At 43.9% G+C, this 24,833-nt stretch overlaps 1 protein-coding gene across 1 annotated transcript in view; it reads right to left on the bottom strand.

The window, feature by feature from the left end:
* Positions 1 to 24,833, bottom strand: part of AOAH (acyloxyacyl hydrolase) — a 103,867-nt gene that overhangs the window by 34,155 nt on the left and 44,879 nt on the right. The window contains exon 12 of the mRNA XM_070425221.1: positions 11,952 to 12,043. Within this exon, the coding sequence (XP_070281322.1) occupies positions 11,952 to 12,043 (92 nt within the window). The remainder of the gene's footprint in view (positions 1 to 11,951; positions 12,044 to 24,833) is intronic.

Consider the following 24,833-nt stretch of genomic DNA (forward strand, 5'->3'; position numbering starts at 1 on the left):
TAGCTCTTTCCAGCCTGGCTTTTCTCAGCCTCAGATCTGGTTCTAGGTCCCTGTCTCAGGGTAAACACTCCCCTGTGATAAAGCAGAGACTTGACGGCTGTGGCTACATCTAAATCTGCAAAGCCCACTTCGCACAGAAGACGGTGTTGATAATCTAAACAGCATTTCCAAAGGAGGCTCTGAACCATGAGTTTCTTGAGGGGTACCTTTATCCTAAAACAGATTATATCTCGTTCTGTGGTCAAATAAGTTTAGGAAATATTTCACATAATATCTTGGAGATCCACAAAGGACTTTGGCTTATAAAGGCTCTGCTAAGCCCCACAGGGAATAAACTTGTTTTCCTTTATTTAAACAGCAGTTAGAAAAAATATTTGACCGAGGAATCTCCTTTAAAATGTGTTTAATGCCCTTTACCATCTCGTGGGACTAGTGTTTCACAGACAGGGTTTGAAGAGTACGGCCGAGTGTTCTCTGTGACCTGGATTTGGGCATTGCCGTTGGAGATGGCCCAGAATCCCAGGATCAGGAGGTTACAAGACTTCTGCCAGGGAAATGTGGAGGTCTTGTATGTACTTTGGCCAGTTTAGATGGCAAAATGATATCCCTCACAAGAAATCCCCACAGCATGCACAGAGAGCGCTACAGCCTGCTCACGGCGGCGTATTGAGAAGAGTGAGGACTGGAACTAAGGGGACTGTCCGTCAACAGGAGAAGGCAGCAACCTGTACTGTGAGAGGCCACACAGAATCGCACAGGAATGCAAAGTGCTCCGGGAGGAGTTGCTGGGGCGAAGCAGTGGTTTATGGTGTGCTTATGCACAGTGTGATGTCACTTGTGGCAGGATTCCAGCTAAGCATTGATTTCGTTACGTGCAAATATCTGCATGCAATCACCCAGGCTCTGGGTGAAGTCACACGAAATTGAGGACAGAGCTTTCTTCTGGGAAAAGGGGTGAAATTGGGGGAGGGTTCCAGCTTTTTACTTTATGTACCTGAGTCATTTATTAAAATGCAAATATATTCATGATTTGAGTAAAAACATTTAAAAAAAGGAAAATTTAAAAATAAGTAGAGTCAACAGGGAGTCATCACAATGGAGAGACTGTCAGTATACGGCGGGGAGAGTCCTCTGGGCCGGAGCCACAGTGCCCGGCTGGTCCTCCGTGCCCCAGGGCAGCGACACCTCCTGCACCATCCCTTCTTGTCTTCTCTGCAGCCATGTTCCTCCCTTCGCCCACTACCCTCTCTCTTTTGCATCTTCCTACCACTAGGCATGCTGCAGGCTTTCCTGTCTAAAGATGTCTCCCTGATCTTTTGTTCCCCAGCAGCTATCACCCCACTTCTCTGCTCCTTTTGATAGTAAAACTTATTTTTTTTAAAGACTAGTATATTGATTTTTAGAGAGAGAGAGGAAGGGAGAGGAGAGAGAAACATTGATGTGAGAGACAAATATTGGTTGGCTGCCTCCTGCACGCCCCCTACCAGGGATTGAGCCTTCAACCTGGGCGTGTGCCCTGACCAGGAATCGAACCGGCAACCTTTCAGTGCATGGATGACACCCAACCAACTGAGCCACGCCGGCCAGGGCTAAAAGTAACATTTCTTGAGTTGTTGATGCTCAGCTGCATTTACTTCGCCGCCTCCCGAACCTCTTCTCTCCCATCAGGCTCCATCTCCGCCCACTGAGACGTCCCTGAGAGCCGCCTGCATCACTGTCCACGCACCAGGGCCCCGCTCAGCTCCCGCCTCCTCTGCCTCGAGCAGCATTTGGCTGAAGTCCTGTCTTCTTTGGAAACACGCTCCTCCCTTGGCCTCCAGGACACCAAACGTCCAGGTTTCTTTCCACTGCGAGGGCTGTTCTTCCTCATCTTCTCTCCCCGAGCCTCTCCGTGCCGGGTCCCCAGTCTCTGTCCTCAGTCTTTCTCTCGCCCACTCCCTGGAACAGCAGTTCTCTATTTTTGGCTCTCAGTCTGCTTTACACTCTTAAAATGGCTGAGAAACCCAGAGAGCGTCTGTTTATGAGAGCTACAGCTGTCAATATTTATATATTCGAAATTAAAACTTAGAAAACGAAAGGAACATTTAATTTTTAAAATAATGATATCCATTACATGTTAACATAAATAACATTTTCCCCCTGTAAAAATGTTTTCCAATGCGTACCCCCAGTGAGTGAGAAGGTTGGGATCATTTTACCATTTTTCAAATCTCCAACGTCTGTGTGAACAGAAGCCCACCAGCAGGCGGCCCGTCGGCTGTGATCGGTTGTTTTGGTGGAAGCCTGGGAAGGAACCTGGTCTTAAACACACACGTTGTTGGGAGAGGGAGTAGCTTTTTAATGTCCTCTTTATAGAACTTTGGATAAGCTGCTTGGATGTTATACCAAAACTTGTCAAATGGTAGTTTCTTAGAGACTAACTAGCTGTATTGTGGAATCAGAAATGATATCCGTGAACTCTCTGCCCCTGGTTGCATGGACGTGTGCTGGTCTACCTTGTGCTCCGAGTGGGTTGGTTCTCATGCAGGATTCTATGCATCGCACACGGGTTGTGGAGAAACGCTGGCTCGTGGAGTGATGCAGGCACGCCAGATGCTGATGCATTTATGACACGACATTAAAACCCACGTCCGTTGCCAGCACCGCCTGCCTCATTAGCAAGGCCTTGGAATCCTCGGAAGCTGTCGAGGCCACAGAAGAGCCAAGTTTTCCAAAATTCACATTTTTCTTTTTTTTTTTTTTTCAACTTCATTAACTTTTTTTTTTTTTTATTGCTTAAAGCATTACAAAGGGTATTACATATGTGTCCTTTTTTCCCCCCCACCCTTGACAAGCCCCTGCCCTCCCTTACCCCCCAGTGTCTTATGTCCATTAGTTATGGTTATATGGATGCATACAAGTCCTTCGGTTGATCTCTTACTCCCCTCCCTCCTGTCCCCCAACCCTCCCTGGCCTTACCACTGAAGTCCGACAATCGGTTTGAGGCAGCTCTGCCACTGTATTTATTATTGTTCAAAAGTTTGTAATGGTCTTAATTATCCATGAAAGAATGAGATCATGTGGTATTTTTCCTTCATTGACTGGCTTGTTTCACTTAATGCTCTCCAGTTCCATCCATGCTGTTGCAAATGGTAAGAGTTCCTTCTTTTTAACAGCAGCATAGTATTCCATCGTGTAGATGTACCACAGTTTTCTAATCCATTCATCTACTGATGGGCACTTAGGCTGTTTCCAGATCTTAGCTATGGTGAATTGTGCTGCTATGAACATAGGGGTGCATATATCCTTTCTGATTGGTGTTTCTGGTTTCTTGGGATATATTCCTAGAAGTGGGATCACAGGGTCAAATGGGAGTTCCATTTCCAATTTTTTGAGGAACCTCCATACTGCCTTCCATAGTGGCTGCACCAGTCTGCATTCCCACCAGCAGTGCACAAGTGTTCCTTTTTCTCCACATCCTCTCCAGCACTTGTCGTTTGTTGATTTGTTGATGATGGCCATTCTGACAGGTGTGAGATGGTACCTCATTGTTGTTTTGATTTGCATCTCTCGGATGATTAGTGACTTTGAGCATGTTTTCATATGTCTCTTGGCTTTCTGAATGTCCTCTTTTGAAAGGTGTCTATTTAGATCCTTTGCCCATTTTTTGATTGGATTGTTTGTCTTCTTTTTGTTAAGTTGTATGAGTTCCCTATAAATTTTGGAGATTAAGCCCTTATCAGATATGACGTTGGCAAATATGTTTTCCCAAGAGGTGGGTTTTCTTGTTGTTTTGTTGATGGTTTCTTTTGCTGTGCAGAAGCTTTTTATTTTGATGTAGTCCCATTTGTTCATTTTCTCTTTAGTTTCAACTGCCCTAGGAGCTGTATCAGTGAAGAAATTGTTTTGGCATATGTCTGAGATTTTGTTGCCTTTGTATTCTTCTAGAATTTTTATGGTTTCCTGTCGTACATTTAAGTCCTTTATCCATTTTGAGTTTATTCTTGTGTATGGTGTAAGTTGGTGGTCTAGTTTCATTTTCTTGCATATGTCTGTCCAATTTTCCCAACACCATTTATTGAAGAGACTATCTTGGCTCCATTGTATGTTCATGCCTCCTTTGTCAAAAATTAATTGAGCATATTGGTTCGGGCTAATTTCTGGACTCTCTATTCTATTCCACTGATCTATATGTCTGTTCTTGTGCCAGTACCAGGCAGTTTTGAGAACAGTGGCTTTGTAATACAGCTTGATATCTGGCATTGAGATCCCACCTACTTTGTTCTTTCTCAGGATCGTTGCAGCTATTCGGGGTCTTTTTTTATTCCAGATGAATTTTTGGAGAGTTCGTTCTAGATCTTTGAAGAAGGCCATTGGTATTTTAATGGGAAGTGCGTTGAATGTATAGATTGCTTTGGGTAGTATGGACATTTTAATGATGTTGATTCTACCAATCCAAGAACATGGTATGTTCTTCCATCTGTTTATGTCTTCCTCTATCTCTTTTTTCAACGTCCTGTAGTTTTCTGAGTAGAGGTCTTTAACCTCTTTAGTTAAGTTTATTCCTAGGTATCTTAATTTTTTTGGTGCGATGGTAAATGGGATTGTTTTTCTGATCTCCCTTTCTGAAAGTTCACTATTGGTGTATAGAAATGCCTCAGATTTCTTGGGGTTAATTTTGTATCCTGCTACATTGCCAAATTCATGTATTAAGTCTAGTAGCTTTTTGATGGAGTCTCTAGGGTTTTGTATGTATAATATCATGTCATCTGCAAATAAGGACAGTTTTACTTCCTCTTTTCCAATTTGGATGCCTTTTATTTCTTCTTCTTGCCTAATTGCAATGGCTAATACTTCCAGTACTGTGTTGAACAGGAGTGGTGAGAGTGGGCATCCCTGTCTTGTTCCTGTTCTTAGGGGAAATGGTGTTAGTTTTTGTCCATTGAGTATGATGTTGGCTGTGGGCCTGTCATATATGGCTTTTATTATGTTGAGGTATGATCCTTCTATTCCCACCTTTCTGAGAGTTTTTATCAAAAATGGGTGTTGGATTTTGTCGAATGCTTTTTCTGCATCAATTGATATGACCATGTGGTTTTTTTCTTTCAATTTGTTTATGTGATGTATCACATTTATTGATTTACGGATGTTGTACCATCCTTGCATCTCTGGGATAAATCCTACTTGGTCATGGTGTATGATCCTTCTGATGTACTGCTGGATCCGATTTGCTAAGATTTTGTTGAGGATTCTGGCATCTATGTTCATGAGGGATATTGGCCTGTAATTCTCTTTCATTGTGATGTCTTTACCTGGTTTTGATATTAGGGTGATGCTGGCTTCATAGAATGAGCTTGGAAGCGTTCCTTCCTCTTGAATTTTTTTGTAGTAGTCTGAGGAGGGTAGGTTTTAGTTCTTCCTTGAATGTTTGGTAGAACTCCCCTGTGAAGCCGTCTGGCCCTGGGCTTTTGTTTGCTGGAAGCTTTCTGATGACTGCTTCAATTTCTTCCATAGTTATTGGCCTATTGAGGTTTTTAGATTCTTCCTGATTGAGTTTTGGAATGTTGTATTTTTCTAGGAATTTGTCCATTTCCTCCAGGTTGTCTAGTTTGTTGGAGTAGAGTTGCCCGTAGTATTGTTTAACAATTATTTGTATTTCTGTGGGGTCTGTTGTTATTTCGCCTCTATCATTTCTGATTTGGTTTATTTGGGACCTCTCTCTTTGCTTCTTGGTGAGCCTGGCTAGGGGTTTGTCAATCTTGTTTATCCTTTCAAAGAACCAGCTCTTGGCTTCATTGATTTTCTGTATTGTTTTTTTGGTCTCTATTTCATTGATTTCTGCTCTAATCTTTATTATCTCCTTCCTTCTGCTCACTCTGGGGTTTTCTTGTTGCTCTCTTTCTAATTCTTTGAGTTGTAGAGTTAGATGATTGACTACCATTTTTTCTTGTTTTTTGAGATAGGCCTGTAGAGCTATAAACTTTCCTCTCAGGACTGCTTTCATTGTGTCCCAGAGGTTTTGGATTGTTGTGTTTTCATTGTCATTAGTGTCCAGGATGTTTTTAATTTCTTCTTTGATGTCATCGGTAACCCAATCAATATTTAATAACATGCTATTCAGCTTCCAAGTGTTTGAGTATTTTGGGTTGTTTTTACTGTAGTTTATTTCTAACATTATGCCATCGTGGTCTGCGAAGAAGCTTTTTATGATTTCAATCTTCTTGAATTTGTGGAGACTTTGCTTGTGACCCAATATGTGGTCTATTTTTGAATATGTCCCATGAGCACCTGAGAGGAATGTATATTCCGCAGCTGTGGGGTGAAGTGTTCTGAAGATGTCAATTAAGTCCATCTGATCTAGTGAGTCATTTAGGATTGCTGTTTCTTTGCTGAGTTTTTGTCTAGCGGATTTATCCAGTGATGTCAGTGGTGTATTAAAGTCCCCTACTATGATTGTATTGTTGTCGATCTCTCCCCTGATATCTTCCAGAAGTTTTCTTATGTATGTGGGTGCTCCTGCATTGGGTGCATATATGTTTACCAGGGTTATATCTTCTTGTTGTATTGATCCCTTTAGTATTATGAAGTGGCCTTCCTTATCTCTGGTTATGGCCTTCACTTTGAGATGTATTTTGTCAGATATAAGTATTGCTACCCCAGCTTTCTTTTCCTTTCCATTTGCGTGAAAGATATTTTTCCATCCCTTCACTTTCAGTCTGTGTGAGTCCCTTCTAATGAGGTGGGTCTCTTGTAGACAGCAGATGTAAGGGTCATGTTTTTTTATCCATTCAGCCACTCGATGTCTTTTGGTTGGAGCATTTAGTCCATTTACATTTAAAGTTATTATTGAAAGGTACTTGTTTGTAGCCATTTCTTTTTTTGTGTGTGTGTGTGGCTGTTTTCTTTCTGAGCTTGATATTTCTTCTTTTTACACCAGTCCCTTTAGCATTTCTTGCATGGCTGGCTTGGTGGTGATAAACTCCCTTAGCCCTTTTTTGTCTGTGAAGCTTCTTATTTCCCCTTCAATTTTGAATGATAGCCTTGCTGGATAGAGTATTCTTGGATTCAGTCCTTTGCTTTGCATCACTTTGTAGATTTCCGTCCATTCTTTTCTGGCCTAATGTGTTTCTGTTGAGAAATCATTTGATAATCTAATGGGAGATCCCTTGTATGTTACTTTCCGTCTCTCTCTTGCAGCCTGTAAGATTCTCTCTTTATCCTGAACATTTGCCATGGTAATTATGATGTGTCTTGGTGTGGGTCTTTTTGGGTTCACCTTGTTTGGGACTCTCTGGGCTTGTGTGACTTTTTTCTTCCCCACCTCAGGGAAGTTTTCTGATATTATTTCTTCGAATAGGTTTTCTAATCCATGTTCATCTTTCTGTTGTTCTGGCACCCCTATTATTCGTATGTTGTTTCGTTTCATGTTGTCCCAAAGCTCCCTTAGGCTCTCCTCCTGTCTTTTAATTTTTTTCTCCATTTGCCGTACAGTTTGAGTATGTTTTGCTTCCTTGTCTTCTAATTCACTAATTCGGTCCTCCGCTTCTCCCAGTCTACTGTTGATACTTTCAATGGAGTTTTTTATTGAAGCTATGTCACTCTTCATTTCTTCTTGGGACTTACTTAAGTTGTTGATTTTTTCATCTGTTTCTTCTAGCTTCTTGCATAAGTAGTTGAGTTTTTCATCTGTTTCTTCTTGCTTCTTGAACATCTGGTGCATGTACTCTAGGAACCTTATTCTGAATTCTTTTTCCGTCATGTTGCATATCTCTGTCTCACTTAGCTTCTTTTCTGGCGAGTCCTCCTTTTCTTTCCTTTGGGGGTTTCTTTGCCTACCCATGTTTGATCTCGCTGACATATGTAGATGTTGAGATGTTCAGTGGCTGCTCCCTGGGTGGCAGGGGCTCCTTGGGTTGTGGTTGCTGCTCAGACGGTTGCGGTAGCAGCTGCTTTCCAGTTGGCCTCAGCTCCTCTGGTGGGTGTTGTTCACAGCTGTGTTGGCTCTTCTGGCTGGTGGGGGGAGGCTTCACGTACAGCTGCTGTTCCACAGACAGAGGGTGTGGTGATCAGGAGGCTGTGGTGATCAGGAGGCTGCGGTGGTCAGGGGGCTGCTGTTGCTTGGATCTGCGGTCTGGGAAATGCTCCTCTCTTACCAGCACTGCATGATCTGGGAAACGCTCCTCTCTTATGGGCACTGCATGGTCCGGTCAGTTCCTCAGGATGCCCCCTTTAGTCTCAGTTCTCCGCAATCACAAAATCCAAATCTCAAATCTCCTGGCGCCAGCAAACCCGCGGAACTCCTTACCCCGGTCAGGGTCTGTGTCTGTCCCAAGAGACGCGGCTGTCTGCCATGCGGTCTCCCTCCGACCCTCTGGGCTCAGGTCTGGCAAACTTTCCTGCCCAGATCCCTGGTTTTTAACCTTTCCAGGGGAGGTCTGCCCTTCCCGGCTGCAAACCGTCTCACCAGCTGAGTAAATTTGCCAATTCGGGGTGGGTGTTATTAGTTTCAGCTGCTTACTCCGTTTTTCCACATTTTTCTTTGAAAGCTCAAATGTGCTGATTAGCAGTCAATGCTGTTGTTTGTTTTCCTCGAAGTGACACGTTCATCTGATTCATTTTGGATAAAATATCTGCTGTATCCAAGACTGAGTAACCATAGTTTGCTTTCCAAGCTTTTTTTTTTTTTTCCAATAAAAAAGGTGTTCCATGAAAAACTTACTGATTCTGCTCGCAAGTCAACACGCAGGTGCTTGACCTTAAGACAATCATCACATTTTATTTGCAGCAAAAGTGCTTCATGCAGCCTTCCCATTTCATGAGATGAGATTTTAAAATATATATATATATATATATATATATATATATATATATATATATATTATTGATTTTTACAGGGAGGATGGGAGAGGGATAGAGAGTTAGAAACATCGATGAGAGAGAAATATCGATCATCTGCGTCCTGCACGCCCCCTACTGGGGATGGAGCCTGCAACTAAGGTACATGCCCTTGACCAGAATTGAACCCGGGACCCTTTGGTCCGCAGGCCAACGTTCTATCCACTGAGCCAAACTGGCTAGGGCTCATGAGCTGAGATTATTAATAAGACCTGCACTTATTTTAATAGAATTAGTGACTTTTTTCTGCTTCATAGGCAACGTTTTGAAAGGAATATCTCCCCCGCCCTATTAAACCAGGAGTGTGTGCAGGTGGAGACCATAGGACTCCTAATATAGTTGGGTGCTACTGCTTTGACCCATGCTCAGATGGCAGCGATTTTACCCGCCATTGCTTTTGCACCATTGGTAGTGCAAAAGGCCAATACTGTCTTAATATTGTTGTGAGAATAGTTTTTACCTTGTGGACCTCCTTAGACACCCCCCAGGGGTCCATGGACCACACTTGGAGAATCACTAATGTAGACTATATCCTCTCCAATCAGCCTCACCCATCTGCAAAAGGCCAATGCTAATTATTTGTTTTGCAAAGTATAATTATAGGACAGCTAATCATGGGCAATTATAGCACATGTAATTTTTGAATAATGGATTTAATAAGGTTATTAAGCTCATTAGTGTTTAGTACTTACATGTCTTTTTTAAAAAAACCATGAAATTAGGTTAGCAAATCTTAGCGGCAAATCCCTTCTCTCCCATTTTCTATGTTTAATGCCCCAAGTGTCTTGGTTTGCAGTCATACGCTGCTCTTCAAAACTGTTCTCTCATGTGATGTCTATTGGGTCAGAGAGAATAGGTGACCTCTGACTGTCAGATTCTAGGACACCTCTCATCAAGATGTGTGTTTAAATGTCCTTGGACGGCAGTACTGAGACACTTGTGACAATGGCTTTGTCCATTTCCTTCTAAGCGTTTGCTATGTTTCTGGCCCAGATAGCAAATTTAATGCAGAGGCAGAGGGAGCAAATTGTACTCTAGACAATTCCATCTAATTCACACCCACTTATGTGGACTCCCTCGTCTCACTCTAGGCTCTCCAGCTGGATATGGTAACTTGGTAATTGCTTTTGGTTGTTTTGGCTTTCGTAACTTCTGATGGGTAACATCAGCTTCTTTCTCCTCCCTCCCTCCCTCCCTTCCTTCCTTCCTTCCTTCCTTGATCTACGAGTGTTGCCCTATTTCTCCTCCCAGCCCCCTCTGCTCCCCACATTTAAGGAACCTCTTTATCATTTAGCCCTGGCCTGTAGAACTCCACTGATTGGAACGGCTCCTGGCTCCACTTTCAGAAGGAGGCGATTTGAACAACCACAAATGTGGTTATTTTTGTTAAGGATTTGGAGTCACCTGTCTCCCTCTCTGGAGTTTGTTTGGAGGAAAGAGTACACCTATAGGACATTAATGGAGTACCACTGCAACTGACAGCTGGTCAAGCACCCAATATCCCACAGGGCGGGGCTTACCAGGCATGAGCTCCACTCTCAGAGCACAGTAACCCTGGCCCTAAGGAGACATGGCTCCTAGACCTTTTCTAGCTCCGACCCATAAAATGGCATGTATTGTCTCAGGCACAGCTAGCCAAGGGGTGGGGAAAAGCATATTTCCTGGGGAGAAGCGAGACATCTCTCCCCAGGAGTTTCCTCCAAGGATTCTAAATCAAGAAGCATCCTAAAGTAGGATGCCAACTTGAACATCATGTTGTTCTATAACTGCTAAGCTTGCACACTGGCGAGAACTTCAGAGACCAGGTGCAACTCAACTGCACCATGTACACGAGGCCCAGGGATGCTACACGTCCCACCTAAGTCCACACAGACCAGACCCCTGTGCCTGTAAATGCAGTTTACCTCCTAACCTGCCACACCAACTCCGGGGGATGGTAGATAGCGCTTTTAAAGGAGAAGTCCTCTCTTCCTGAAGTTTGGGTATTGTTTCCTATCCTTCTGGGCCGTGGCTTCTTTAACTTAAATAGGATTTTCCTGTGAGTTAATTGCTTTTGGAGGTGATCTGAACACAAAGCACGGTTTTCAATCTTAAAAATATATTTTTGGCTTCTCATCATTTCCTTCCTAATGCCAGGTTTCTTGCTCCCAAGCTAACCACCTCATATAGGGTTTTTTCTTTTTCTTTTGTCTTCGACCAACTCAATTGCTTTCTGAATCACAGTGGGAGAAAACAAAGCAAAACACATGATTTTAAGGGTTATTGCTGTTTGATTTCTCTGAAACCAGAGAGTCAAGAGAACAGATTCTGTTAATGTGTCAAAGGATGTAAAGATTCACAGAGTTGTGTTTTGGCACATTTATCTTGTATTCTTGTTACTTATACTTTTATCTCATATGTCCTACTTGAATGAGATTTGACTACAGAGATGGGACAAGCCTTATTAAACTTTAAGACATTTATACCATCTGCACCCGATTAGGTAGCAAGTACTTAACTATTTTTAAAATAAATGAGTAAAGATATAACCAAATAAATTATTCACAATATGCAATGTCCTCCATTGAATACAAATGGGGTGTGTAAGCTATGAATGGCTGTTCCCAGGCCCCGAGTCAACACCCAATCGCACATAGCAAAGTGGTTCATGCCACTCAGACTGTCCACGCATTATCTGTACCTTCTTATCTAGAGCATTGATGTCAGCATGATTCCAGAACCTTGAACCCTGTCTATTAATTTTATGAATATTAATTTATGCAGGTAAATAATGAAGTAAAGTTCTTGGTCCCTTGACTCAGAAAACTTTAGCCATGTGTTGAATATTTTCTGTCAGAGGTCAACTCTACAGCCCCCTCGGTGGGAATACTCCCTTCTCGCCTGCACTGATTAATAGAATTCGCATTACATCCCACTGGGTGGTGGACTAGGTCAGGGGCGGGTTTGTTGTGTGTCACTCATATTCTAGAAGCCATTCCTAATAATTCACATCGCAACATCTTAGAAGAAAGCCCCATCTTCTGCTCTATTTTTATATAGATACACTGAAATATTTGAAGGTTTGTAAACATACATACCCGCTATTGGCGTTCAGAAATCCAGTAGCACCAGAAAGTTGGGGCCAGTCAAGCTCATCGGTAAGTGCTGTGGGTAAATTGAAGAAGGATTTCTAAAGAAAAAATAAAGGGGTGATCATCAAAATGGTCATTTGTTTTCTACAAGTAGTAAGGTTATTCATTGCTTAGGCATTGCTGTCTCTCACTCTGTCTCTTAATCCCTCTCTTTAAGGGACTTGGGCATTTAAGGCATTTGCCTCTTAACTTTAACCAGCATCAGGACATTCACAAAGATTCGCATCCCTCCTGAACTCGCTCCCCGTCAGCGGCTGGGAAAGATACAGAGCGCATGGCAGCGCTGACTCATCCCTCACTTGAAAGGGATGTTTCAGCAGATGGGTACACTTCCTACTCTTATAAACTTGCTGAGATTTTCTCCATATTTGAGTTTAGACATTCAGGAAATCGACTGCCTGGAAAGTAATAAGACCTAAGCCCCCAGCAAAAATGCCTCCTTGAGTTCAAAGCTATGCCCTCAGTCAAGAAGAGGGTGCCTCCTGCCCTCCTTGGGGGTGTCAGGCACCTTTGAGAATCTACTTATGGTTCCTTTCCCACAAGGTGCACATGTGCTCAACGATGAGTTCAAGGACTCCTGACACCGTGCTGACAGAATTAGGATTCACTGACCACATTTCTATGGCTTGTGCGAACTCGGAGAAGAGAGTGCTCTCGGCTGTGTCCCCTTCGTGTTTCTGTGATACATGTCCTTGGGAATGAACGCCCTTCTGCTCTAATTTCTAGAGAAAGATTACCTAGACCAGTGATGGCGAACCTTTTGAGCTCGGCGTGTCAGCATTTTGAAAAACCCTAACTTAACTCTGGTGCCGTGTCACATATAGAAATTTTTTGATATTTGCAACCATAGTAAAACAAAGACTTATATTTTTGATATTTATTTTATATATTTAAATGCCATTTAACAAAGAAAAATCAACCCAAAAAAATGAGTTTGCGTGTCACCTCTGACACGAGTGTCATAGGTTCGCCATCACTGACCTAGACTGATGTTTCAGAATAGGGTTGCCAGATGTAGCACATAAATATCCTGCTAAATTTGGGTTTCAAGAAACAAAATGTGGTCATAACCGGTTTGGCTCAGTGGACAGAGCGTTGGCCTGTGGACTCAAGTGTCCCAGGTTCGATTCCGGTCAAGGGCATGTACCTTGGTTGCGGGCACATCCCCAGTAGGAGGTGTGCAGGAGGCAGCTGATCGGTGTTTCTCTCTCATCGATGTTTCTAACTCTCTATCCCTCTCCCTTCCTCTCTGTAAAAATCAATAAAATATTTTTTAAAAAGAAACAAAATGCGGTGTAGACACACAATGGAATACTATTCAGCCTTAAAAAAGGAAGTTCTGACACATGTGGCAACATGGACGAAGCTTAAGGACATTATTCTAAGTGAGATAAGCCAGTTTCACAAAAAGATAAATACTGTATGATTCCACTCCTGTGAAGCTTTTAGAGTTGTCAAACTCATAGAAACAGGAAGTAGAAAGATGAGTGCCAGAGGGGGAAAGGAGAGTTGATGTTTTTTCAGTAAAGGGTTAGTTTTGTAAGACGAAAGAGTTCTAGAGTTTTGTCCCATGATAATGTAAATATACTTAATTGTACATTTAAAATTTGTTAAAATAGTTTGATGTTATGTGTATTTTAGCACAACTAAAAGAAGTGAATATGCAAAATTTTTAATTTCAGGTACACAAGGAATAATTTGTAGTATAAGTATATCTCAGGAAGTGTTTGGGATATACCTTTACTTCAGAAATTCAAATTGAACTGGGTGTCCTGTATTTCACCTGGGAATCCTAGTTTGGATAAACACTCTGAAAGCCAGTGTTCCCTTTTTGCCTTGGCTGACAGGAAACCTCGGTGTCTGGCTACAGGAAGCAGTTTATCGTAATGTCATCGCCTCCATGTGCCCTTCGGGGAGTTTCCTTATAGGAATTTGCATTGAATTTTTATCGTAAACGTATTACTTTGTAATCGGGAAAACACACAATAAAGACAAAATTTTAATCACATACTTTATAAAGTGACCCCCTGATATTCACCTGCAAATGAAAAATAAAATTTTAAAAATATAGATTTTCAAATCTTTAATGAGACAGAAGTGTGGCTTTTCCTTCCCCAACAGCCTGAGATTCCAATTCTCTGTAGGAGCCAAGGTGAGGAGCCTCATGGGAGAGGAAGTGAGCAGGAGGCTGGGCCATATGCCACTTGAAAAATTGCATCCAATGCTATGATTGCTTTGATGTGATTGGCTTTGAGATATTAGCTTTATTTTTAATTCTAAAAGAACATTAAAGAAGGACTCTTTAAGTTCCTCTGAAGGGGGCATGGGTTTTCAATACTGAAGACGAGATGCCAGGGATTGGCACTTCATCCTCACCCCTCAGCAGGAGGCACCCACCACATTCTGCTCAAAATTCCCCCAAATGCGGTGACTCAGCTACTCTCTGTTTTGGTTTCCATTTCTCCTGCCACTATAATAAAATGTTTTCTCTGTGTGTGTGTATTTTTTAATCTTATTGTTTCCCCCTAGGTTTGTCTGTTTATGTGTTTGCTGTAGGAACTAAGAATATTCAGTTCTGCTACAGAGTTGGGAAAAGCAAACAGAATGGGTGAAACGCATAAGATGTGTTGAGCTGAGTTAGTGAATAAACAGGTAGGTGGCTTGTGAGACGTGGGCAGAACTTACGAGCTGTGTTCCGTAAGAACTTTCAAACATAAAAGGTGTGAAAAGTTGAAAGAACAATGCGACGCGCCCCACACCGCTCTCCCACCTCCTCAGTCATGTGCATAGGGACCACCCCGTGTCTGGTACAGTGGGTAGGGACTGGGCTTTCACAGGAAGTTGCTGGGTGCCTGGCAAAGATTTTCCTCTAGGAATCAGGGGATCTGACTTTTATATCTGGCTCTACTAATGCAGTAAAGCTCCATGGTTCGGACCTGACACATTAGAAGTGGGGTCCATTCTCCATGCAGCCCCATGCTCAGCCAGGGGTGGGTTTCTGAGATACGATTCTTAGCTCCACAGTGGGGAAGACGAGATGTTGAGGGAGGAGGACAGGGGAGGCCATGGTCAGACACCTGTCTTTGGAAGTGGAGTGTCCATGTCCCTCGTATTCTCCTGGCTGGGAGAGGATGCCCCAACCAGCCCTGGAATCCTCCCCATCAGGATTTCCGCAGGAGTGGACAGCGCCCGGTGCTGAATCACAGCCAGGAAGAAGGCGGATTTGCATTCCGCAGCCAGAGAGCCCAGGAAGGTCAGTCAGTCAGCTGCATAGGTTTTTCCTGGTTATTTGACAAACCTTGAAGTAACGCAAATCTGTGTTTTCCTGGTGACACATTTTAGACTTCCCTGATGGTGTCATGGTGAGGTGTTACGGTGAGGTTTTAATACTCCTCGCTGTGCAAAATCAGGGAAGATGTGGCTTTGCCAGTGTCTCAGGTTCAGCATCTCCTATGGCTCTAGATTATTCCCCTATGGACCTCAACAGGGCTGTTGGGAGGATGGGAGGTCAGCGAGAGAGGCAAGTTGACAAGTAGAAGCCCTGCACTGGTTCAGGGTGGATCACCGAGTGTCCCTTTCCAAGTGGACTGTCCCAGGTGTCAGAGGAGGGCATTTTATTACCAGCCAATGAAAAAGATTAGAGCTGACAAGTGGAAGCCTCCACATATTTTCCTTCCTTAGTGAATTTGGTTGATAAAAATGAGAAGTAACAGCCCCTAATAGCGATGGTTTTATAGACCCTAGCAAAAAGAATGTTTAAGTCATATCATATTAAACACTAAACGCCTTACTCACGCAACATTATACCCAAGATCGTTCAGGCATTTAAGGCAGGAAGTATGCAAATTAAGATCTCCCTCATCAATTGCTGCTTAGGCCTCTTGAGCATTTATGTTCTCAGGAAACTCGTCTTAAATGTGCCTTAAATGTACATGTGTGGGAGGACTTACTATTTATCAGGAGAAATGTTCCAAGTCTGTAAAGAGCATCAGAAACTTGATGATTATTAAGTCAAAATGAAGTCAATTTTGCTTCAAAATTCCTTCTGATTTTATCAGTGACATAAAATTGTTTTCATGTCCTAATGGCCATGTGTATACTGTTTTGGTGCAATATTTTTATATACTAGTACTCTGTGTGTGTATTTCTATGCATTGAGAAAGTCCACTGGTTCTCGTTTTTAATGAATATTTAGTAGAAACAAATCCTTTGGATTTGGGGATGTTTTAAGCCTTAGTTTCGACAAGCAACTTATATTTTATTTTTTTTCAAAGACATCTTAGTGAGAGATAGAGTAATTGCATCTATCACACATTCGTCTGGTTCTGCCAATTTCCCGATGACAGGGAATCTTTTTGGTGCCTTTATTTCACTGTTTACATTTGAGCCCTCCTGGCCCAGCAGTGCCTGTGGACAATTTGCACAGAGTATTCCCTTCTCTAATACTCTTAACTGAGTTAGAACTAAATGGATTATTTTCAAAGAGTACAGAGTCACTTAGAGGAACCTGCAGCCAAGTGCTGATGGAAAAAGATATGAAAAATACCATCATTACCATCATTATTATGCTAAGTGAAATAAGCCAGGGAGAGAAAGACAAATACCATATGATTCCACTTATGTGTGGAATCTAATGAACAAAATAAACTAAAAAACAGAAGAGAAACAGACTCATTGGTACAGAGAACAGACTGACAGCTGTCAGAGGGGAGGGTGTTGGGGACCTGGGTAAAAAAAAAAGGCGAAGTGATTAAGCAAAAACAAAAAGAAAAACAGAAATGATCTAATGTGAGTCCTGTAAGGTTAGTAAGAGGGAGCCAGGCAAGGAGTTTAAGCATTGGAAACGCCAAATACAAAAACCCAAGGCTAAATTCATAATATGATGTATAGGGAACACCAATAATCCCCCCTCCAAATGAACACCCCAAATATCAAGTATACCAGTTATCTATAGCTATGTAATAAATTACTCCAAGTTTAGCAACAAAACAACCAGAGAGCCAACTGCATGGGAGAGCATATTTGCCAATGTTATCACTGATAAGGGCTTAATCTCCAACATTTATAGGGAACTCATACAAATCAACAAAAGAAAGATAAACAATCCAATCAAAAAATGGGCAAAGGACCTACATAGGCACTTTTTGAAAGATGACATAGGAAGGCCAAGAGACATATGAAAACATGCTCAAAGTCACTAATCATCCAAGAGATGCAAATCAAAACGACAATGAGGTACCATCTCACACCTGTCAGACTGGCTATCATCAACAAATCAACAAATGACAAGTGCTGGAGAGGATGTGGAGAAAAAGAAACCCTCGTGCACTGCTGGTGGGAATGCAGACTGGTGCAGCCACTATGGAAGACAGTATGGCGTTTCCTCAAAAAACTGGAAATGGAACTTGCATTTGACCCAGTGATCCAACTTCTAGGAATATATCCCAAGAAATCAGAAACATCAAACAGAAAGGATATATGCACCCCTATGTTCATAGCAGCACAATTCACCATAGCTAAGATTTAGATACAGCCTAAGTGCCCATCAGCAGATGTGTGAATTAAAAACCTGTGGTACATCTACACAATGGAATACTATGCTGCTGTAAAAAAGGAGTTCTTACCATTTGCAACAGCATGGATGGACCTGGAGAGCATTATGCTAAGTGAAACAAGCCGGTTGGAGAAAGATAAATACCACATGATCTCACTCATTTGTGGAATATAATGAGCAATGTAAACTGATAAGCAAAAATAGAGCCAGAGTCATAGAAGCATCGAATAGACCGTCCAACCTCAGAGGGAAGGCAGGGGAGGGTAAGAGATCAACCATAGGACTTGTACGCATGTATATAAGCATAACCAATGGACACAGACAGCAGGGAGGTGAGGGCATGTGCTGGGGAGTGGGAGTGGCTGGGGAGAGGTCAATGGGGGAAAAAGGAGACACATGTAATATTTTAAACGATAAATAATTTAAATTAAAAAAACCCATATACACGACATACACACTGACCAATAACAATAGCTGCTCAGACTGGGGATGATGTCTATTCAATGCACAAACTTCAACTGGAGTTAAATCAATAACTCTCAGGGGAAAGGTATTGCATTTCCTCCGTGACCCTAGGCCAGTTCAAAAACGTACAAGGCAGCGAAGAAATAGTCAAATAAAGAATTCTAGCAAAATAGGACCGTAAACATGTAGAAGACAGAATGGCAAGCAATAATCTTTCATCGTTTTGCCTGAAAATAGCTCTTTTTATTACTTTGTTACCTTGCTGGCTCCTCTTAGCCTCTTCCTTCCCCTTTTCTATTATTTATGATTTCCGCGCCAACCCCGTGATTTGTTGATTCAGTGAACTGACGGCTGCATCTATCTAACTGTCCCCCCGCAAATGAAAACGCATCGCGCAGTTGGCCTTGACCGAATTCAATTCCTTCCATCATCACTTGCAGAGAGACTGGAGAACTGCAGTAAAATTCATAACTATGAGGACAACAGGAGTTTAAAATGTCCTGCTCTTACAGAGAATATCACACGCCAATTCTTTCCTGGGGCCCGGGAAACGAATTCTTCCACAAGCAGGCCAGTAGGGTGCCCCTCAGAGAGGGTGACGCACACCCTCATTTGGTTTTGTAAAGTGGGGTCATTTCTTAGGTGTCAATCAGGCTGTCGTTTTTCTGGGGTGAGGGTATTCTCCATTTTCTGAGAGGTGATGTCCGGAATTTGGCTCTGGCAGAAGCCCAAAGTCCGCAGTCAAGCCCCAGAGGGAAGGACATGGGATGCTGTGAGGAGGGCAGCCAATGACCAGGCCTGACCGGGCTCTTACTTGCTCATATGAAATGATCTCATTTCCTCCCTCCTCCCAAGAAGCTGTCACAGAACCTGGCTGCTTCTGTCCCTCTGACTGGCGCCCGATGGCCCTGGCGCAGCCTCTGGCCAGAGTCCCTGTCTCCTCATGGTTGTGACTATTCAGTTCTGCCACTGGCCTGTAAAAATGGTCACAGACAATATGTAAGTAAATGAGCATGCTGCATGCCAATAAAACTTTATCTACAGAAACAGGCGGAGGGCCGCATTGGGCCTGAGGGCCGTTGTTTGCTGACCCCTGCTCCAGGGTCTGCCAGACTGGTTCTAGCGGGGCTCCATGTAAAACTGCATTATCTTGGGTAAATTAGCTAAGCTCTCAAAGTCTCCATTTTTTTTCTTTTACAGTTTTTAAAATCCTCACCAGAGGATATTTTTTCCATTGCTTTTCAGAGTGAAAGGGAAGGAGTGGGGGGAGAGAGAGAAACATTGATGTGAAATAGACAAATTGATTGGTTGCCTTTTGCACCTGCTCCAACAGGAAATGGGAAGTGAACCCACAACCCAGATACATGCCCTGGACAGGGAATCGAACCCGTGACCCTTCGGTACACAGGCTGATGCTCTAACCACTGAGAAACACCACCAAGGCTGAGTCTCCGTTTCTTTATGAAATACAACAGGGTCATTTAGTATTAAATGAGAGAATACTAAGTACAATGCCTGGCGTTTGGTAAACACATAGGAGTATTTGCTTAATGTTATCATTATGAGTTTCTGTGTCTGTCTTTCCAATGAGACTTGAAGCTCCTTGAGGTTAGAGACTGCTTTTCACGTCTGGAGCCCCAGTTGTCCACCTTCTCTCTTTCCTCTGTTTCTAATACGAGAGCTGCCACAGTGTTAGGTGGGCACATGGCTGTCCAGCCAGGGCATGCTCTTGGCAGCTCCGCTGCAGCGTGGGGTGGCCCTGTGACTAGGTTCTGAAGGATGGGGGGTGTGCGAGTGATGTGTGCCACCTCTGTGTCAAGTTCTCCTTTCTTCTTCCCTACAGGTGGGAGGCGGTAAGAGTGGGAGCAGCCACCTTGGACCCAGGTGGAGCTGCATGTTGAGGATGTCTGCCTGTCGGGTCAGGCCTGCCTGCTGCCTCTGGATAGTTATGAGAGAAAAACACACTTCCATCCTAAGTCATCGAGTTTTGGGGATTCTTTGTTACGGCAGCCGAGCCTATACCCTGCTTGCTTCATAACGAGTCTTCTAAGGACTGACACACTCAGCCTTCCTGCCGGTCTGGAATGTTTCTGACGTGGGACCATGACCTCTTTGCTCTTTCCCAGCCGTCTCTCCTTTGGGCTTTGTATCTGTCAGGCTTTCAATGCTGATACAAACCCTCAATTCCTGCCTCTGGAATCTTTCGACCTTGTGTGTTTCATAATGCTCCCTGGGTTTTCCTCTAGGAATGAGGGTTAACTCACCCATCTGACCAATCTCGTAGCCATCGCCTCGAGTAGGAAATCTAGGAAATCGTGCAGAAGCCAGTCTGGACCCCTAAGCACTTGGCAAGGGCTGAGATGGGTGTTCTCGGTCCCCTTCATCCCCCCCCCCTCCCCCGCCCCGCCAGGAAGTGTCCTGGAGGGAAGCGGGCAGTTGAATGAACCAGTGACTGAATGGTGTGTAGCAACTGATATTCCAGCCATCCCAAATTATCTTCAAGTGCCAAAATGTCCCCTTTCCACATTCCAGTGGGTTTGAGATTCTAAGTGTTTCTCCTGCGATCAGTTAGTTCCACGAGGCCCATTTTATGGCCGAGGAGCTTGAGGGAGAGGGACGCCAAGCGGCGGATCTAATTAATCGGGGGCAGGAGACCGCGCTCCCATCTCAGCGGCGAGCTGGGCGGTGCAGGTGTTTGGTGACTCACGCTGCCTCCCTGTGTGGGCACCGCCAGCTAATGTGCTGGAGAGCAGGCGTGGGGGCTGAGCGAGTACAAATGCCTCTCAGAAGCATGGAGCTCCAAGTACTTTCCTCTTGCAGTCTGTCCTAACACCGAGTGTCTGTCTTTAATTCTTGCACGTGGCGGTGAGAGCTGAGAGCACGGATGTTTTCGGCAGGATGAGCCCGAGAGAGCGCCCCACGCTGCTGGCAGGTGGGAGCCCAGATGCTCGCCTTGGGCAGGAACAGGGCCTTGAATTGATCGGGGCTCAAGGCGACAGACAGCCCGTCTGGCTTCTGCTCCCGAGCAGGGGCCGGGAACAGAGGAGAAAGGCACCAGCGTGGCGAACACACTCTCCTTTCCTGACAGAGTGCATGGGCCTCGGATCGAGGCCTCTCTTCTGCCCACTGAGCATCTTTTACCTGCCAGCCCTCGAGGTGTTCGGGAGCAGGACACGGCATTGTGCCCACGTGTCCTAACCAACAGCCTTTCCTCATCTTAAACAACATAGCAATCAAAGACAGCACTCTACCCCCTTAAATACTTCTGGAGTCGACGTGGAACGAGGTGAGGTAGCAGTTCCATGTTTTATATGCACCGTGGAAATCAGGCAGCAGTTTCTGCCTAATGGAAGCATGATGCTCACTGGGGCGTTCACAGTGCAGGGAGGGGGCAGTCGCCCGGGGGTTTGAGGCTGATGGCTGTGCTGTCTGCAGTCAGTAGAGTCTCCAAACAGGATCCACAAGTCAGCTGAGAGGACTGACACGCAGAGGGCTTGACAGCCAGGAGCCGCCTTGCTCTCGGTGAATATGCATTTTCTGCAGCCGGATGGAAGGTTCCTTTTGCCCTTGGCGTAGCACGAAACTCAATCCGTGCGCTTCCCTCACAGACAGCAGCCGGCCAGGGTCGTGCTAGGATTTTATAAAGCACAGGCATCAGTCTCCACTGGCGAGAGAAACATTCGGGAAATTGTGTTTCAGAGTCGCCGCCCCGTCTGCTCACCCGCCCCCACCCACCATCCCATCCGGTTCTGCGAAACAGGGCGGGCGTTTTTATGTTTTGGAGATGATCTTCGAGCAGATGGGGTCGAGGCAGGAGGGCGGCAGCTATTGTGGGCCTTGGTGATCTCGCCACCTTCCTTTCTTTGGCAACAAAACAACTCCAGCAGGGACTGCTTTTCCAATGAAAGGAGAAAAGAAAGACAGCCTGCAAGTGTTTTCAGATCTGTTCCTTGTGTTCCTTTGAAATCTTTCAAAGTTGAGGCCTTCGCTGTGACAAGGAAGCTCACTGCACACCTGATTCCTGGGGGCATCTGGGAGGGAAGGAAGCTGTTTAAGGGGAGGGCAGGACCACCCAGGCCCCCAGCGGGGCGAGGCTCAGGGCCCTGCTTCTGTGGAGCCACCAGGGCGATTCTTCACACTCTCTTTATTGAACTACAAGTATCTTTCCAAATGAGCTCACTCCTAATCTAATTAGCGGTAAACAGGCCTCTTGGGCGCCACACTGCTTAACCGATGGATGGCATGAGCCGGAGAGAAGAGGCTGCTCTAGGGAAGATCCCCGGCTGTGGCTTCTTTGCGGGGGTGCAGTTGGGATGGGTGATGCATTTGCAGGGGTGTCTTCTGCTTTACAGGGAGACAGAGTCAAGCGCGTGTTGCGTGGTCTCACGAAGGAGTTGCCTAGTTGTTCTTTGTGTGTCCCACATGCCTGAGGCTCTCCGAGGACTGGGTTCTTTCCACTCCGTCTCCACTGTGTCATCAGCCCCTGTCACAGGGCTCGGCGCACAGTAGGCCTTGGTGCACAGTAGGCCCCGGGCTAGTATTTGGCGATAGGTTGTTTGCCCTTGCAACAAGCTTTAAAAGCCGAACAACCAAAACATGAGGTGTGCTCTGAGCTCAACGTACCTCAAGGCTGTCTTCGAGGCATGGCCCCCTCCCTAGGCTGACCCCTGTGCACATGAAGAGGTTCCATAGGTAACACATTTAAAAAATTGGAAGCTTTTTTAAAAAAGGAAGCATGAGCCATAGTAGCCAAAATAAAGAAGCCATAAATCAGCTTCATATTTAGTCTCAGGGGAATGGTTTAGTAGTTTATGGCTTGTACACCGAAGGAGATTCCATGGAACAGGGAAGAAGATAATAGTCTAAAGACTAAGTTGTGCCCAGCTGGCATGGCTCAGTGGTTGAGCATCGACCCATGAACCAGGAGGTCATGGTTCGATTCCAGTTGCGGGCTTGGTTTCCAGCAGGGGGCATGTAGGAGGCAGCTGATCAAGGACTCTCATCATTGATCTTTCTATCTCTCCCTCTCCCTTCTCTGAAATCAATAAAATATATTAAAGAAAAAGACTAGACAATGTGGAAAATGATTATGATTAGTACTAATTGTAAAAAGGGAGGGTCACCAGTTGCGTACTTGCTGTTCATGTGACTGCCTTGTGGGTGGAATCACAATGGGGGTGCAATGCTAGGAAAAAATGGAAAAATACTGAGAAAAGTTTGAGATGATGGGGGAATTTTTTTCTTTTTTTTACTTCTCAAAATAAGTTCTAGTGTTGACTTTATGTGTTCATTTTTTTCTAAGAAAAATATTAAAAGAATATTTCAAAACCAATCTTATACCCCAAAATGTTAAAACAATTCTCTCTGGGTGGTAATATTAAGTGGAATTTTAACGATTTGTTAATAATTTCTGTATCTGCTTATTTTTCTCTATTGAATATTTAGCATTTTCAAGGAGATAAAAGCAATGCAGCAAATATGCGCTCTCTGTCTTCTCTCACTTGGGGCAGACAGACTTCCTTCCCTGTGGATCTGGGCCATGGCCCTGTGACTTGCTTTGGCTGATGGGTTGATGGCCCTGCGTGAGTTGTATGTGAATTTACTTGTGTCTGGTTTGAATCCAACCCATGGCTCTACAGCATTTTCACAGCCATTAGCTCACGGAAGCAAATGGCCTTGCTTGAGATTGTTCCTATCCTCATCTCCAGCGTTTCTGGTTAGGTGGCTTGTTTAAGGTGACACCGACAGGAAACGATTCTGTCACCTGCTCCCTGGGGGTCTATAAAGCCAGGCCGTGCTGTAATAACATCTACATGACAGACCTTCTGCAGAGATTCAATAAAGCAGTGCCTTGGTTTCCTTAGCAGGTTTTTTTTTTTTTTTAGCTATTTGCTGAAAACAAAACCAAGTAATCACCTAATAAATTCCTTGAAAACAAAGTAGAAGAAAAGTTACCCAGAATTCTCCCGTCCAGAGGTACCAGGGTTACCCACTGATCCACAGCCTTCCAATGCTTTTCTTTGTACATACACACACATATTATATATTCATAAGACATCATACATACCACTTTGTAACATGCTTTTGCCCCTAACAAATGATCATCAACACAGTTTCTTGCCAATAAATGTGTCTATAACAGTGGTAGTAATGATTGCATATTTCATTTTATGGATGAAATATAATTTTACATATCCAATCCCCTATTTTTACTTTTTTAATCCTCACCCAAGGATATTTTTTCCATTGATTTTTTTTTTTTAGAGAGAGTGAAAGGGAGGGAGAGAGAGAGAGAAACACTGAGGATAGAACCTAAAACTGAAGTATGTGCCCTTGACCAGGAATCGAACCCATGACCCTTTCATCCACTGGCTAATGCTCTAACCACTGAGACAGATTGACCAGGGCATCTAATCCCCTACTTTTAATTTCTTTTCTCATTTTTACTATTATAACTATCTCTTGGATGAATATTCGTGGACATAGATTCTTGAGCAAGTGACTAGTCTAGTTTAAAGGTAAATTTCCAGATGTGGAATTACTGGCTAAACCCACAAACACTTTACTGTCACTTTGTACATATTGTCCAACTGCCTTACAGCAAGCATGTCAAACCCAAAGGCGAACACGGGCCAAATAAACGAGGCATGCGGCCCGCAGGCTGTGAGTTTGACATGCTTGCCTTACAGAGAAGTTCCCACACGCCCATGGTACCATAAGCTTGCTAATACTGGGCCTTCATCACTTAACCTTTGTCTACTTGATAGATGATAAGGGATGCTACAAGTGATACTACACTGTCACTTTAA

Source organism: Myotis yumanensis, unplaced genomic scaffold (assembly GCF_028538775.1).
Source record: "Myotis yumanensis isolate MYYU_CA2020_CCGP unplaced genomic scaffold, mMyoYum1.0.hap1 SCAF_9, whole genome shotgun sequence".
In the NCBI taxonomy this organism is placed as follows: domain Eukaryota; kingdom Metazoa; phylum Chordata; class Mammalia; order Chiroptera; family Vespertilionidae; genus Myotis; species Myotis yumanensis.